The sequence below is a fragment of the Sinohyriopsis cumingii genome, chromosome 17 (genome assembly GCF_028554795.1).
Source record: "Sinohyriopsis cumingii isolate HCF-2022 chromosome 17, ASM2855479v2, whole genome shotgun sequence".
In the NCBI taxonomy this organism is placed as follows: Eukaryota; Metazoa; Mollusca; class Bivalvia; order Unionida; family Unionidae; genus Sinohyriopsis; species Sinohyriopsis cumingii.
In genome coordinates, this window is record NC_142977.1 from 51,892,523 (window position 1) to 51,907,545 (window position 15,023).

Here is a 15,023-nt window from a genome sequence, read left to right on the forward strand (position 1 = left end):
CACACTGACAATTTACATAGGAGAATTAATGGAATCGGAAACAAGACTTGAATAGTATTCGTTTTAACATACATGTAAATCATAGTTAAATGAATGAATTAATAATAATAATATTAATAATAATAATAATAATAATAATAATAATAATAATAATTTTTGTTCTGATATATGATTTTGAATATGTGCTACAAAAAAAGATTCTGTGTTGGCTTTGTTTTGATTAAAACCTGTGTCAAGTCCGACTTGCTTTGCTTTGTTTTTTTTCTCCCTTCTGTGTGTGTATGAACGAGGGGAGGAGGGGGCAGAAATATTAATGGGTTGGGGGCTGACTGTATTCCAAGTGATGTGTTCACTGTCCAACTTTAATATAACTTTAAACATACAACTTGTATATTACTATATGTGCTTGTATACGAGTTTTATCAAATGGTATCATTCAGGGTAGTAAAAATTGCAATATCTACATACACTTGTCTACACGTCATACATCATAATAGTGTGTGGCTCTCATATTCTTTCTGATCCATTTCTGTATCTGAACATGCCTATCTGTAATAATAGTGTCCACATCCACACTGGTTCTGTATCTGAACACGCCTGTCTGTAATAATAGTGTCCATCTCCACACTGTGGTTCTGTATCTGAACATGCCTGTCTGTAATAAGTGTCCACCTCCACACTGTGGTTCTGTATCTGAACATGCTTGTCTGCAATAACAGGGTCCACCTCCACACTGTGGTTCTGTATCTGAACATGCTTGTCTGTAATAATAGTGTCTATCTCCACACTGTGGTTCTGTATCTGAACATGCCTGTCTGTAATAATAGTGTCCACCTCCACACTGCGGTTCTGTATCTGAACATGCTAGTCTGTAATAATAGTGTCCACCTCCACACTGTGGTTCTGTATCTGAACATGCCTGTCTGTAATAATAGTGTCCACCTCCACACTGTGGTTCCGTATCTGAGCATGCCTGTCTGTAATAATAGTGTCCACCTCCATACCGTGGTTCTGTATCTGAACGTGCCTGTCTGTAATAATAGTGTCCACCTCCACACTGTGGTTCTGCATCTGAATATGCCTGTCTGTAATAACAGGGTCCACCTCCACACTGTGGTTCTGTATTTGAACATGCCTGTCTGTAATAATAGTGTTCATCACCACACTCTGGTTCTGTATTTAAGCATACCTGTCTGTAATAATAGTGTCCACCTCCACACTGTGGTTCTGCATCTGAACATGCCTGTCTGTAATAACAGGGTCCGCCTCCACACTGTGGTTCTGTATCTGAACATGCCTGTCTGTAATAATAGTGTCCACCTCCACACCGTGGTTCTGTATCTGAACATGCCTGTCTGTAATAATAGTGTCCACCTCCACACCGTGGTTCTGTATCTGAACATGCCTGTCTGTAATAATAGTGTCCACCTCCACACTGTGGTTCTGCATCTGAACATGCCTGTCTGTAATAATAGTGTCCACCTCCACACAGTGGTTCTGTATCTGAACATGCCTGTCTGTAATAACAGGGTCCACATCCACACTGTGGTTCTGTATCTGAACATGCCTGTCTGTAATAATAGTGTCCACCTCCACACTGTGGTTCAGTATTTAAACATGCCTGTCTGTAATAACAGAGTCCACCTCCACACTGTGGTTCTGCATCTGAACATGCCTGTCTGTAATAACAGTGTCCACCTCCACACTGTGGTTCTGTATCTGAACATGCCTGTCTGTAATAATAGTGTCCATCTCCACACTGTGGTTCTGTATCTGAACATGCCTGTCTGTAATAATAGTGTCCACCTCCACACTGTGGTTCTGTATTTAAACATGCCTGTCTGTAATAATAGTGTCCACCTCCACACTGTGGTTTTGCATCTGAACATGCCTGTCTGTAATAACAGGGTCCACCTCCACACTGTGGTTCTGTATCTGAACATGCCTGTCTGTAATAATAGTGTCCATCTCCACACTGTGGTTCTGTATCTCAACATGCCTGTCTATAATAATAGTGTCCACCTCCACACTGTGGTTCTGTATCTGAACACGCCTGTCTGTAATAATAGTGTCCACCTCCACACTGTGGTTCTGCAGTTTTTGTTATGGCTCTAGCAAGTCCCTCTTCGTCCATGTGGTAACTACTCTTCAATTTATTGCTCTGAAGAAAAGAGAAACAAACATGCGTTGAGCAAAATTAACATTATTTCTATTTCTTGAAATGTTACGTCACCTATATATAGCTTAAATGTGTTTACCAACATTTTGAAAATGGACTTTTGCGTAAGTAACATTGTAAATGTAAGCTCATTTTCTTGTATGAGTGTCATGTATGAATGCTGACAAGTATGTGAAGGTTTGCAATTCCTTTGCTCCTTCACTTTACTTGCTGGACATTTACTTGGCAACCTTTGTAGCTGGTGAAATTTTAGACGTGTATACTGATCATCATGGATTGCACACAGATGAGGATTTCTTATGAATATGTGTATCAATTGAAGTGTATCATTGCTAAATAATAACAAGCTGACAAGTACTTGATCTACCGAGTCAAACGCTTACTCAATCATACTGAGCTTAGTTAATACAATGTTATATGTTTAATTTGCTTGTTTGCTTTTTCATAAGTATCCTATCAGTCTGACATTGGACAGCAATATTGAGTAATGGTGTATCTAGTCCCTGTAATAAGAGCATGAAAATGTGTTTGGCAAATTCTAGTGCATGCCTTTGCAGTATATATGGTAGTCACACATGAAGTCTTTTGCATGTCTGAACAATAGTTAACAAATGCATCAAACCTTTTTGTCCTCTTTTGCAACTAATGCTTGATCAAAAAGTCTGACATATTACTAATACATTGTAGTTTGCCCGCAATAAAACAATTACATAACTTAATTATTGACTCGTATGCTAATATAACTTAGGAATCCATATGAACTATGAAGCTATACAAACCTTGTTAAACATGGGGAATGAATGGAACGTTCACCGTGCCATCAAAATGCACCACAGATTCTCTCAGACTAGAGAGGCTTACAAGGGCAGCATCACCTCCAGACCCTCATTTGCATCTGCACTCTGCATTGGTTCACAGGATATGTCACACCATCTACTGTCTTCGGTTCTCTCTAGTGCATTATCTTCCTGGTGCTGGTTCTCAAACATCTCATTTAACACACACACACACACACACACACACACACACACACGCTTGTCATGGTAAAGCAGGACTCATTTGTGGGAGAGGGGTGGGGCTATTATGATTTGCAAATACCCTTCCACTAAAACGCCCTCTTCTAACGATCGTCCGTCCTTATGCTAGGTATATTTGTGGCGAGGGGTAGGGGCTGACAACCAATAATATAGCAAGATAAAGGGATATAACTATTTTACCCTCGCTAGCTCTCGCTTCTGTAAAAGCTTCTCTCGGTCTACATGTTGTTAGCCCTGCTGTAACCCTTGGTTTTTGTTGATCTGGTGTACACGGACTCAGTTACCTGGCGAGAACACACACTTAGAACTGCACTTGGCAGGAGTCGTCTGATGGTCGTAATACCAAGTAAGTCTTTAATTTTATAGATGGGATCATAATCGTCGACTCTCAAATGGTAACTGCAGTCTATCTCGCCTGACAATGGTCGGATAACGCACGGTACCAACTACTGAATGCAACTAACAACGAAAGTAGATATGCGCTGTTCCCTACAGCACGTCACTTCCGCTTTGTGTTACGGAAATTGCCGAGCGCAAACTCGGCTAGAAACGTGCTGCCACCAGCGATAAAAAATCGATGTTTTGTAGTCATTTTTTCATTATGATGAACTATTTGACATAATATCTTTACAAATCACATCTAGAAGATCGCATTTGTCACATAAACGAAAGTTGTACGAGTACACTAGTAGACCTTTAAAGCAGTTACGTTGGAGGGAACATTACGTAAGGGTAAGAAATACTTTTCGCAGACAGTTCTGTTAATTTTCTTTTCTAAATGGAAACTGCAGCTGTGGATAATGTGTGCAAAACTTGTATTATCCATTAGCGCAGCACTGTTTGATGCAAATGTGTTCTTGCATTACATTATTCTCGACAACAATGAAGTCAGCAGTCAAAGAACGTAGTCAGCAATATAGCTGCAGAATTTTATCATGTGCGTACTTTGTCTGCCTTATTAAATACACAGATTGGTTATATTAGCATTTCTTCCTTCGCAGATCGATATCTTTGTTATTAAACAGCACTTGCCGCTGCTAACGAGATCTCGTCCAAACACAGAAGGTTATCTTGCAAAATCAGCTTTAGATCATGAATCGGATTACCGATGGATTTCTTAGAATTTGAATAAAGTTACGTGAAGATATCTTTAGTATCACTAGTCCGCGATCATGGCACAGCTGTTATAGGTTAATTTTATTGCCGGGCTTCGTTATTTTATGTTAATGGGGCGAGTTGACACGTTATGCCGTCCTAGAAGGAAGTTTCTATTATAATAAGACTCGAAGCGGTCTGGCACCGACCTATTTATATAAGAGAAATGACGCGCTACAATATAGGTCAAATTACCTCTAAAATTAAATACATTATATATTTACGGATCGTTTATTATTTTATCAGGAAGAGTGCGCAAGTGGCATCAGGGGTAGACCATGTACTTAGTGCACGCATTTGGCGGGCATTTTGGGGTGGGTGATGCAAGTTATACAGTAAAACAAGTTTATGCAATTATAAGAGAGAGAGAGAGAGAGAGAGAGAGAGAGAGAGAGAGAGAGATAGAGTACTAACAATTCTTTCAAAACTCTTTTCCGTAATATTTACTTTATAAATGACTTCGCTGATAGTGACATTGAGTAAGAGCTTTACGAGAGAGGGGAAACACAGAAGCAATCAGGAAAGCAGAACAATGGGCAAATACACAGAAAACGACTGATTTCGAGGAAGGAAACAATACATACAACACGACTATGAACAAAAAAGAAATTGGAAGGAAGCAAATTGTTTTGGAAAACTATTCATAGAATCTAACGTAACAAAGCTGCGGGTTCGTTTGGCATTATATTTAATTCAGTAGTGCATCGCGAGTAGGTTGTCTGCTTTGCTCCTTAATCAAGGCTTAAGTTTCAAGTAGAGATATGAAAACCATGTGTACGTTCATGTTTTGTTTCTATTTTCAAAAGTCCTTTTTGGTACAGTTGTATCATTGGCTTCAAATATTCGATGTTACTATATATATGTATTACATATGGCACACACACACATGTGACATTATGTTACTATATTTAGGTATTATATATGACATTATGTTACTATATTTAGGTATTGCATGTGACATTATGTTACTATATTTAGGTATTACATATGGCACGCACACATATGACATTATGTTACTATATTTAGGTATTACATGTAACATTATGTTACTATATTTAGGTATTACATATGCCATTTTATGTTACTATATTTATGTATTACACATGACGTTATGCTACTATATTGATGTATTGCATATGACATTATGTTACTATATTTAGGTATTACATATGACGTTATGTTACTATATTTATGTATTACATATGACATTAGCTGATGTATCTAGACAGTACGTTACAAACGCCATAGTTGGTAAGATCATCCAGGAAAGAATAAATAAACCAAAGAAACAATTCTTCTGTAGATTGTTATCAAATGAAGAATTCTTCTGTGGATTGTTATTATATGATCCAATAACATACCGCTCTATTTAAATTTTAATGTAGTGGCCGAGTGGTCTAAAGTGCTCACCGTTCCGGATCACTGCCATCTCACCTCTGTCTGTGTGGGTTCGAGTCCTAGGCTCGGCTAGCGTGGGTACGTGGGAAAGCCTGCCAGTAGCTTCTCGTGGGTCGGTGGTTCTTCCGGGGGTTTTCCAGGGTTCTTCCGCCACCAGTTATACTGGCCGCCATGTATAGCCTATCTTGTGCTGAAAATGGCGTTAAACCCTAGAATAACAACAACAACAAATTTTAATGTGAAAGCTGTTCACGAAACAATAACTAAGCCATCAATGAAAGTATTATGTAAAACCATATTAGCTCCAATTTAATATTCCTTGTTAGAAATAAGCTTGCATTAGTACTTCGGCAAATGTATTTTTCTTGTCCCAGATTATGTTCTACGCCTTAGTTCATGCTGATTAGATCTTGTCATAACTATAACAAAAGATTTTGTATGGTAACGAGTGTGAACACGGAAACATTGACATCATGTGATTTTCGTTTACTCTCTCTCTCTCTCTCTCTCTCTCTCTCTCCTCCTCCTCCTCCTCCTCCTCCTCCTCCTCCTGCTCCTCCTCCTCCTCCTACTGTTGTTGTTATTATTATTATTATTATTATTATTATTATTATTATTATTATTATTATTATTATTTCAGGATCAGAACGGAGCTGTATGGCGGGGCATGGTGTCCGAAGCCTTCGATAAGTAAAGACTCGTATGAGAAAGATTCTTATCAGTACCTTCAGATTGATTTGAGCAAGTTGACCGTCATCACGCAGGTTGAGGTCCAGGGAAGGTTCGGAAACGGCAAGGTCAGTTTTTTAGATGGCATTTGTTTGACCTTGCCCATGTCTGTCGTCACTGCAGCATCTCAAGTAATTTACACAATAAAACAAACGCATTGTTTTATATTTAAGCAAAAAATGTTTTTGCCCAATAAAAGAAGTCCGTTTCTAAAGAACACAGATATCGTGGCTTATAACAACAAAGTATAGTGATTTTCTAAAAGCCTACAATTTATCTGTGGTGGAGTAGGACTTCCAAGGCCATTCAAAACGTTCTGCAAATTACATTTTGTTATGTAAGCGAACTTGCACTGTTCGATAAAATCATGACTAAAAGACATGGGGAAAAACAGGCTCTTAGACTTTTAGCTCTAAAACCTTTCTTTGATCGAAAGGGAAACTTTTAAAATATTATCTCCAGGCGAAGTCTGAGAGCTACAATTCTGTCTAAAATGTTTCATCAAATATGTTGGATTTGAACAAAAAAAAATTGGTTGATTTTGTTGTCTTGTTTTTGGAAGAACACATCCCAAAATACTTTTTTCTTTCGATGGTGATGATATACATAGTTTTATACTGTTATACTATATGGAAAGAACGGTAAGTGTTGCTGATTAGTCTTTATATTTACTACTATTTCACTCACTACTCCCTAGATATCACGCGGAATTAGCGTGCATACAAACTAAACGTGAAAATAACAACTGACACCGAATCGGACACTTGCATTTTGTAATCAAACATACTCAACCCGATTACCTAAGAACCATGGTCGCTAAAAGTGGTAGAAAATTTGGTAAATTAAAAGTTTTCCTGTCACTCTATCCTCTTTAATAAAAAATGATCACATTGTCAAATGGCCAAAATCGCTATGTTAAGAAAATTGAATTACCCTTGAAAATGAAGGCTAAATCATAACAGCTGTATCGATACGTTGATAATCAGATTGTGAGCTTGCGATTCTGTGCAATAAAAGTTTGATTCAAATGGGCTCTCTTCGTGTGAACTAAGAGGAAATCCAGTACACCATACTATTCTGCAAGCACTCCATGTTCTTTGGCCCAAGACCATATTATTTCTTATTCCAATTTGACCATAATGATAATATAGGTATGAATTTTGTTGATGGAATAAGCTGTCATCATTTAATAACGTGATGATGACAATAAGTTCTATAATTCCTATGAATTTCTTCATATATAATTATATTTGTTGCCAATGTGCTGTTTTCACGAGAAACAAAGCAACAAAAATGTATAAGCTGATTGGAAGTTATGAGAAACATGAATTGTCCATCAGTAGTCATAGTTTTGTATTATATTCTGTTCATATGTTAGCTCTGATCTGTCGTGTCCGTGTAGACTACCCATATCTTGCTGGGTCAGACTGAACGAGAGTAGTACCACCTATCCGCCATATTGTATGACATTCATTATAAACATGTAATCTGGTTTCTTGCTTTGTTAACTATTTTCGTCACGTACTGAAAAAAGAAGAGTACCAGACTACTTATTCATTTGGTACATACCGGACATCTTGGGATTGCCCAGTTATCCGAATACTGACTAGTCTTTGCTAGACTTCTTTGAAGATTAATATCTTTCATTTTGAAATCTGTTTTTGCTCGTACAACACGGCGTAATCAAATGATTTTTGACCTCAGCCGACATGCATTATGGGTGAAGGTTTATCGAATCAGATTTGTATTAGGTACTCAACTAAAAAATATCCATTGCAACGGACTAACAAAATTAATATATGCTAATATTATGCACATGTTGTTTGACGTCGAAATTTTGATAATAAAGAACGTTAGTTTTGTTACGACTTTCCAGCAAGACTCCCTTTCCACGAAATCCAAAAACTGAGTGTTTGTTAATCATATTTAAATGCGTGATGTTGGGTTTGTGTATGTTTTCAGGGCAAAGAGTACACCACACACTTCCTGCTAGAATATCAGAGGGAAGATGACGGCGAATGGATTCGCTTCAGAAACAGGACTGGAGGAGAGGTTTGTGCCGTTCATGTTTTCCTTAGGTTTCCGAAAGTATTCATCAGTTTGTTCTTTCACAGCTTAAGCAAACTGCTGTGACTTTCTTTAAAATGTTGGTTTTAAACGTTTAGATCGAAGTCTGAAATTACGCATGTACATTGACGCTGAAATTCACAAATTAATATTTATTAAAATATCGCATATCTCAGCAATGGGTAGACCATATGATGGGCACTGCTGTCCCTCTAGATCATGTTGATGTCTACTTGCCGAAAGAAAATCGATATATATATATATATATATATATATATATATATATATAAATGGTTCTGAAAATGTCCCCTCCCTTTATTGGTATAATATGCTTTAAATATTCCGTTATGGACACATAGGCATGTACTCCCATATTAATAACAGAATAGGGAACGACTCCTAATAAATTTGGAACGAAATCCTCACAAGCAAAGTACGGGTAATAAGGACATGTATGTATGTATGTATGTATGTATGTATGTATGTATGTATGTATGTATGTGTGTGTGTGTGTGTGTGCGTGCGTGCGTGCGTGTATGTATGTATGGTATTCAAATATCAATATATTAATGCCTATTTTAACTGACTGTAACAAATAGATACATTTTTTAATTATATCATCGAAGCTATTGTGTAATCATACATACGTACATACATACACACATACATACATACATACATACATACACACACACACACACGCACGCACGCACGCATACATACATACATACATACATACATACATACATACATACATACATACATACATACATACATACATACATACATACATACATGTGTCATTATCATCCGTGCTATGCTTCCTGACATCTTGTTTACATACAGTTTAATTAGATGTTACGCATGGTGCCATAATTGGACAAAAGTGTTTACATTCCGCTGTAATATTCATAATGTGATAATAGGACGTGCCACTACACTTTCTCGTGAGAAGCGACCTTTTTCGTTTTTCAATGAGCTCACTACAATGAAATAAAAAACTAGAGCAGTGGGTCAACGCGATTATAGCGTTGCACGTTTTGGACATTGTGTTCACTAACGAATTGGACTTAATCTGTTTATTTTCAGACTAAAGCATTTGAAAGTTTATAAATCATTATCCTATCCATCGATCCACCCATCTATCTATCAATTAATCAATCAATCAATACATGCATTCATACATACATACATACATACATACATACATACATACATACATACATACATACATACATACTGAGAAAAAGAAGTGTAAATATATCACCCTTTCTTACAGATCTTCGATGGAAACTCCAACACTTATATTGCCGAGTTACGACCAGTGTCGCCAGCTATCATTGGAAAACGCATCCGTTTCATTCCGTACAGCAGATATCCTCGGACAGTCTGTATGAGGGTTGAGGTTTACGGTTGTCCATGGCTAGGTGAGATACTGATTGATGCCTTTCACATACCCTAAAACAATAATTTATGCAGGCTTTGTATAGCGGTTATGTTTGTTATCATCATCAGGAAAAAGTGCATATTTTTTATTTTGCAAACGTTACTTGATTTTGAATGTGTTTTGCTATTCCTTTGGTTATGTAGGTAGTGATGCTCATCCAACAACTAATTTTTTAATTCATTCATTGAGCATTTATGTTGCAAATTTGTAGATGTATCTGTCAAATAACAAACTGCGAGTACATTGTGCCGACGAATATAAAATAGGACCCTTTCTTACTTCAGCTTGACTATCGAACTATTGCCTTTTTCTGTCGTCTGTTCAAAAGGATGTGCGTCGTCTAGTTTCTTATTTAATTTGAAATCATTTTGTTTCGTCATAAGAACGTCATCTAAGAACATACTGAACTCGTTTTTTTCCTCGCAAGAAATAAAATGAACTGGCAAATGGGCGCAGAGGCGATGATAAGAACTTGAAGGATATCATTTGATTCCACTTTACACAGACTGATTTAGAGACTAATACACTGTGAAAGGGCCTCCTCGGTCCTTTTTACGCTTTAAATGATATTGAAGTACATAGGAAAAATAAACGTAACAGACAGATATAGCACAAACAAAAGCGTGGAGCTGAATTTATTCAATTTGATACTGAATGACAAGAAAATACTTTGGTTACGTTCCTTTTGTAATTATATATAAAAACGTATGTGAAAGAAATCAGTTATTTTTAAGGACTCTTCCTACACGATTTAATTTAGTCAATGTTACCAGAAACGTAATGTTTCACGAACGACAACGTCCTCAAAATAACATTTCAAAAGATTCTGGGATCGATCTTAAAATTAGTTATTGGCTGTTTCCGCTTCCTGTATTAAAGTAAGCTTTGCCAGATTCAGTTTTATCAGAAATGTCTTATTAGCCGACATGTCATGATAGTGGTTTTAACAATCTGATTACGCTATGATCATCTAATCTGCCCCTTACAAGGTTTTGTCCCTTTTAGACAGGACCGTATAAGGAGCAAGTTAGAATATCTGATTTCAATCAGATTTGAGTCTGTGGGTTCCTAACATGAGATTCACAATTCGTAATTGATCTTGACAAATCAATCTTGAGACCTCCAGCTAAAGGGCTGATTTAGACCTTTGAGTTCATGCTAGATTGTTCACTTTAAAACCTTTCTAATCCAAAGTGTGTGCGATCGCAATGGCTGAAATATGATCGCTAAGTTAACGAATTCAACATAAATCATTGAAAGAATTATTATATGTTTTCCTGCCATTAGGAAATAAATTCAAATTAGATTTAAAGCAACGTTTAAAAGGTATGTACATTATTTCATACACAAGTTGAGGACATTATATGGGTGCTCATTTAAAATGAAATTATGGAACGAATCAAATAATTCATGTCTTATGCGTATCTTGGCGAACAATAGATTTAAATTATTTGAAGTGTTTCATGAATTTTATTTGAAATGGGCACAAATGAAGGATTCTGTTGATCATTTGACATAACCTACGTCTTTTACCAAACCGCACACTAGTGTAGTCAAATGATTTAAAAATACATTCGTATGCCTCGGTCGTAATCCTTTCCTTGCGTAACGTTGTGACGTCATTCGTGACGTCATGCTGTGTTATAGCATGTGTTATATAGATTACAATTATAGCATGTGTTATTTTATGGGCACATTAATGCCAACAAGACAAGAGTCACGTGATAAATAGTGTAGCTCAGTTGTCTAACTCTCTGCAGACGGAGTTCTTTCATATGATGTCCGCCAAGGCGACAAAAGAGGAACCGAACTTGATTTGTCTGATTTCTCGTATGACGGGATAATTATGGAGAACTACCTCATACAGGGATTGGGTCAACTGACAGACGGACAATATGGGGATTCCAATTTCCGGTTAGACCAGGAAGGACTCGGAATTAAAGGTTATGAATGGGTTGGATGGAGAAATGACTCAATTCTACACGGCGGGCCACTAGAGATAAAGTTCAAATTTGACACCGTTAGAACTTTTAATTTTGTGAATATTCATTGCAACAATTATTTTTCAAAGGATGTAAAGGTATTTCGAACGGCACGAGTTTATTTTAGTATCAGTGGCAAATACTTTTTGAAAGATCCAGTTCAGTATGACTTTCAACCCGATAATATAGTGGAATACGCTCGTAATGTCACGATTCCTTTGGAGAACAGCACTGGACAATATATCAAGCTGAAACTATTTTTTGATACTAAATGGTTGATGATCAGCGAAATACAATTCGACTCGGGTAAGATATCCCCTCATCTCTCTCTCTCTCTCTCTCTCATTTAGGCATAACTATTTTAAAATTGTCTTTATCTTCTGAATTGTCAATGGGAATATATGAAGGTGACATGTAGTTAAGCTGCAGAGAAAAATAATAAGTGTTGCCTTCAATGCAAACCTTGTCTGCGCATGTCATGACATTTATTGGAGTCGATCGGATAAATAACGTTTAGTCCCTAATTGCCGTCATGTGACTAAACACGTCTGACTCCTTTTCTATGTTTTGATACACGAAGATGTACCACTAAATTTATTTAGTAGATATGCGATTACAGTTTCCTCATGACGCAGAAGCAAAACCTACTGATTAGATTTTGATTGCCATAATGCGCATGCCCAGTATAGTGGAGGTCATATGGAGAAAAGCCAATGTCAGTTCCCTAGTAAATAAAATTGTGATGTCATTAGCTTACGTTAGAAACTAGTAGCCGAGAAATAGCTGTTGCTGACGGCGTCAATTTAATTAATGTCAGATGAGTAGGTATTGGTCGGAAAGGAAATGATAATATCAGTTAAGAAGTTGGAGAGACCTTCATGTCGATTGGTTTATTTTTTCTTGCATCGCCCGCATGCGCAATGTGAAACGATACATTCATCTATTGTCCCCGATAAGGACATTTAAACCCAGAAAAGTTGTTTTATTTTTTCCAGTTGTTGCCAACAGCACCTTCTATTCAGAGGAACCCCCTACCACCACGCATGCGCCAACCCTGACATCAGAAAATACGTCGCATCAAGCATCAGGAGCTGTCGAAGAAATTGACGTTCTACAACCTTATGGTAAGAAAAAATGGCTCTCGCGCGTAAATTATTTTAATGTAAACAAAGTGTTCAATGATGAAGACAAATACTGTATTATTATGGTAACTGCAACAAAGGGGCTAAACTTTTATTGATTGATACTGTTGTTTCATGAAAAGCGAACTTGTTGTTGTTGTTGTTCTAGGGTTTAACGCCATTGTTCAGCACAATATAGGCTATACATGGCGGCCAGTATAAATGGTGGAGGAAGAACCCTGGAAAACTCAGGGAAGAACCACCGACCCACGAGAAGCTACTGGCCGGCTTTCCCACGTACCCACGCTAGCCGAGCCATGGACTCGAACCCACGCAGACAGAGGTGAGATGGCAGTGATCCGGAACGGTGAGCACTTTAGACCACTCGGCCACTCGGACCCCGGCGAAAAGCGAACTAAGTGAAGTGACAATGGTATCTTTTGTACAAGGCAAATTTTATGGGAAGACCTTAGTATGTATTACATACCAGTACGGAGGGCCCAAAAGAGGGCTTATAAAATATTAGGGTCTAAGGCTATAGCCTTATTAGCCTATGTGTTAATTCGGCCCTGTAAACACATACACACACACACACACACACACACACACACACACACACACACACATTCATTGGTCTGGTAACATTCGGCGCTAAAATTAAGCTCTTCTTTCGTTTCGGCGAGTGTAGATCCTGAGTCGAATACAACAGTAAAACCTCCTTTAGCTGACACGTTTGCCACCTTCCAATGTTTCTAAATTACAACATGTTTGTCCATATCGTTAGTATTTAATTTTCATGATAGGCTATGCATGGCTGCCAGTATTAATGGTGGAGGAAGAACCCGGGAAAACCCTGGGAAGAACCACCAACCCACGAGAAGCTACTGGCAAGCTTTCTCACATACCCACATTGGCCTAATCCTAGACTCGAACCCACGCGGACAGAGGTGAGATGGCACTGATCCATAACGGAGAGCGCTTTAGACCACTCGGCCACTCGGGGCCCCTCAATATATTGGACTGGTGTGGATGCTTCTAGGGGACAGCAATCCAACGAGACAAATTTAGGTCATTGTGATCTATTTATCAGGCTTGAGTGACTAATGATATAATTTTATCTATCCGTTCGTTACACGTATGCGATTCGAACCTATTTCACACACATTCAAGAAATGTATTATTTAGATGGAGCTAAAAGAAGTCATTCAGTCATTCTAAACCTCGCTTATTGTGGCACAATATTAATACCTGAGTAGCGTTTACATTTTTGGCTCTCTTTACGTAACACCTTCAATATCCTGAACCATATTTCACCTACTTCAGCAAAAATGCGTAGTATCATGCATCAGAATCACTCAGCACTATAAAAACTAGACTACCGTGACCTTAATTTTGCACGCTTGAGTGACTTCTCCCTTTAAGAGTCAATTCGTTATACCATCAACAAATTCCATTGCATCTCACCAGAAATCACACACTGAGTTGTGGATGCATCCATACCAAAACTATGTCACTGCGACTATTGTTTGATGTTTGAGTTACTTCTTCATTTTCGAACATGCGTTGTTGATTGCATCCTGTGAACTCTATTGCTTTTAGACAATTCAAACTTTGTTTGGATCTAAATTGGTGAAACCTTTGTCTGTTGATATATTTTATATAAGTATTCCATTGCGGAGATATTTCCTGGCTTGGTGGTGGCTTAGGTGTTGTGTTAGACTTATAACTAGTGGTGAATGGACTCGAATCATATACACCAGCCTGGGCCAGGTCCCGCAGAGCATCCGTATTCGAGGAACTCCTACTGCTTCACTATCAATTCCTGCCTGTATATTGTCAACTTCTTTCTAAATAATGGCGTAGAATTCTTGTCAACGAGCAAACACCTTGTTTTAAAAAATGGAACAA

At 37.8% G+C, this 15,023-nt stretch overlaps 1 protein-coding gene across 3 annotated transcripts in view; it reads left to right on the top strand.

The window, feature by feature from the left end:
- Positions 1 to 15,023, top strand: part of LOC149778699 (discoidin domain-containing receptor 2-like) — a 77,864-nt gene that overhangs the window by 53,345 nt on the left and 9,496 nt on the right. For all 3 annotated transcript variants that reach the window (XM_089939507.1, XM_089939508.1, XM_089939509.1), the window contains exons 3-7: positions 6,410 to 6,566; positions 8,461 to 8,550; positions 9,845 to 9,992; positions 11,773 to 12,300; positions 12,990 to 13,118. In XM_089939507.1, coding sequence (XP_089795633.1) covers positions 6,410 to 6,566; positions 8,461 to 8,550; positions 9,845 to 9,992; positions 11,773 to 12,300; positions 12,990 to 13,118 — 1,052 coding nt within the window. The remainder of the gene's footprint in view (positions 1 to 6,409; positions 6,567 to 8,460; positions 8,551 to 9,844; positions 9,993 to 11,772; positions 12,301 to 12,989; positions 13,119 to 15,023) is intronic.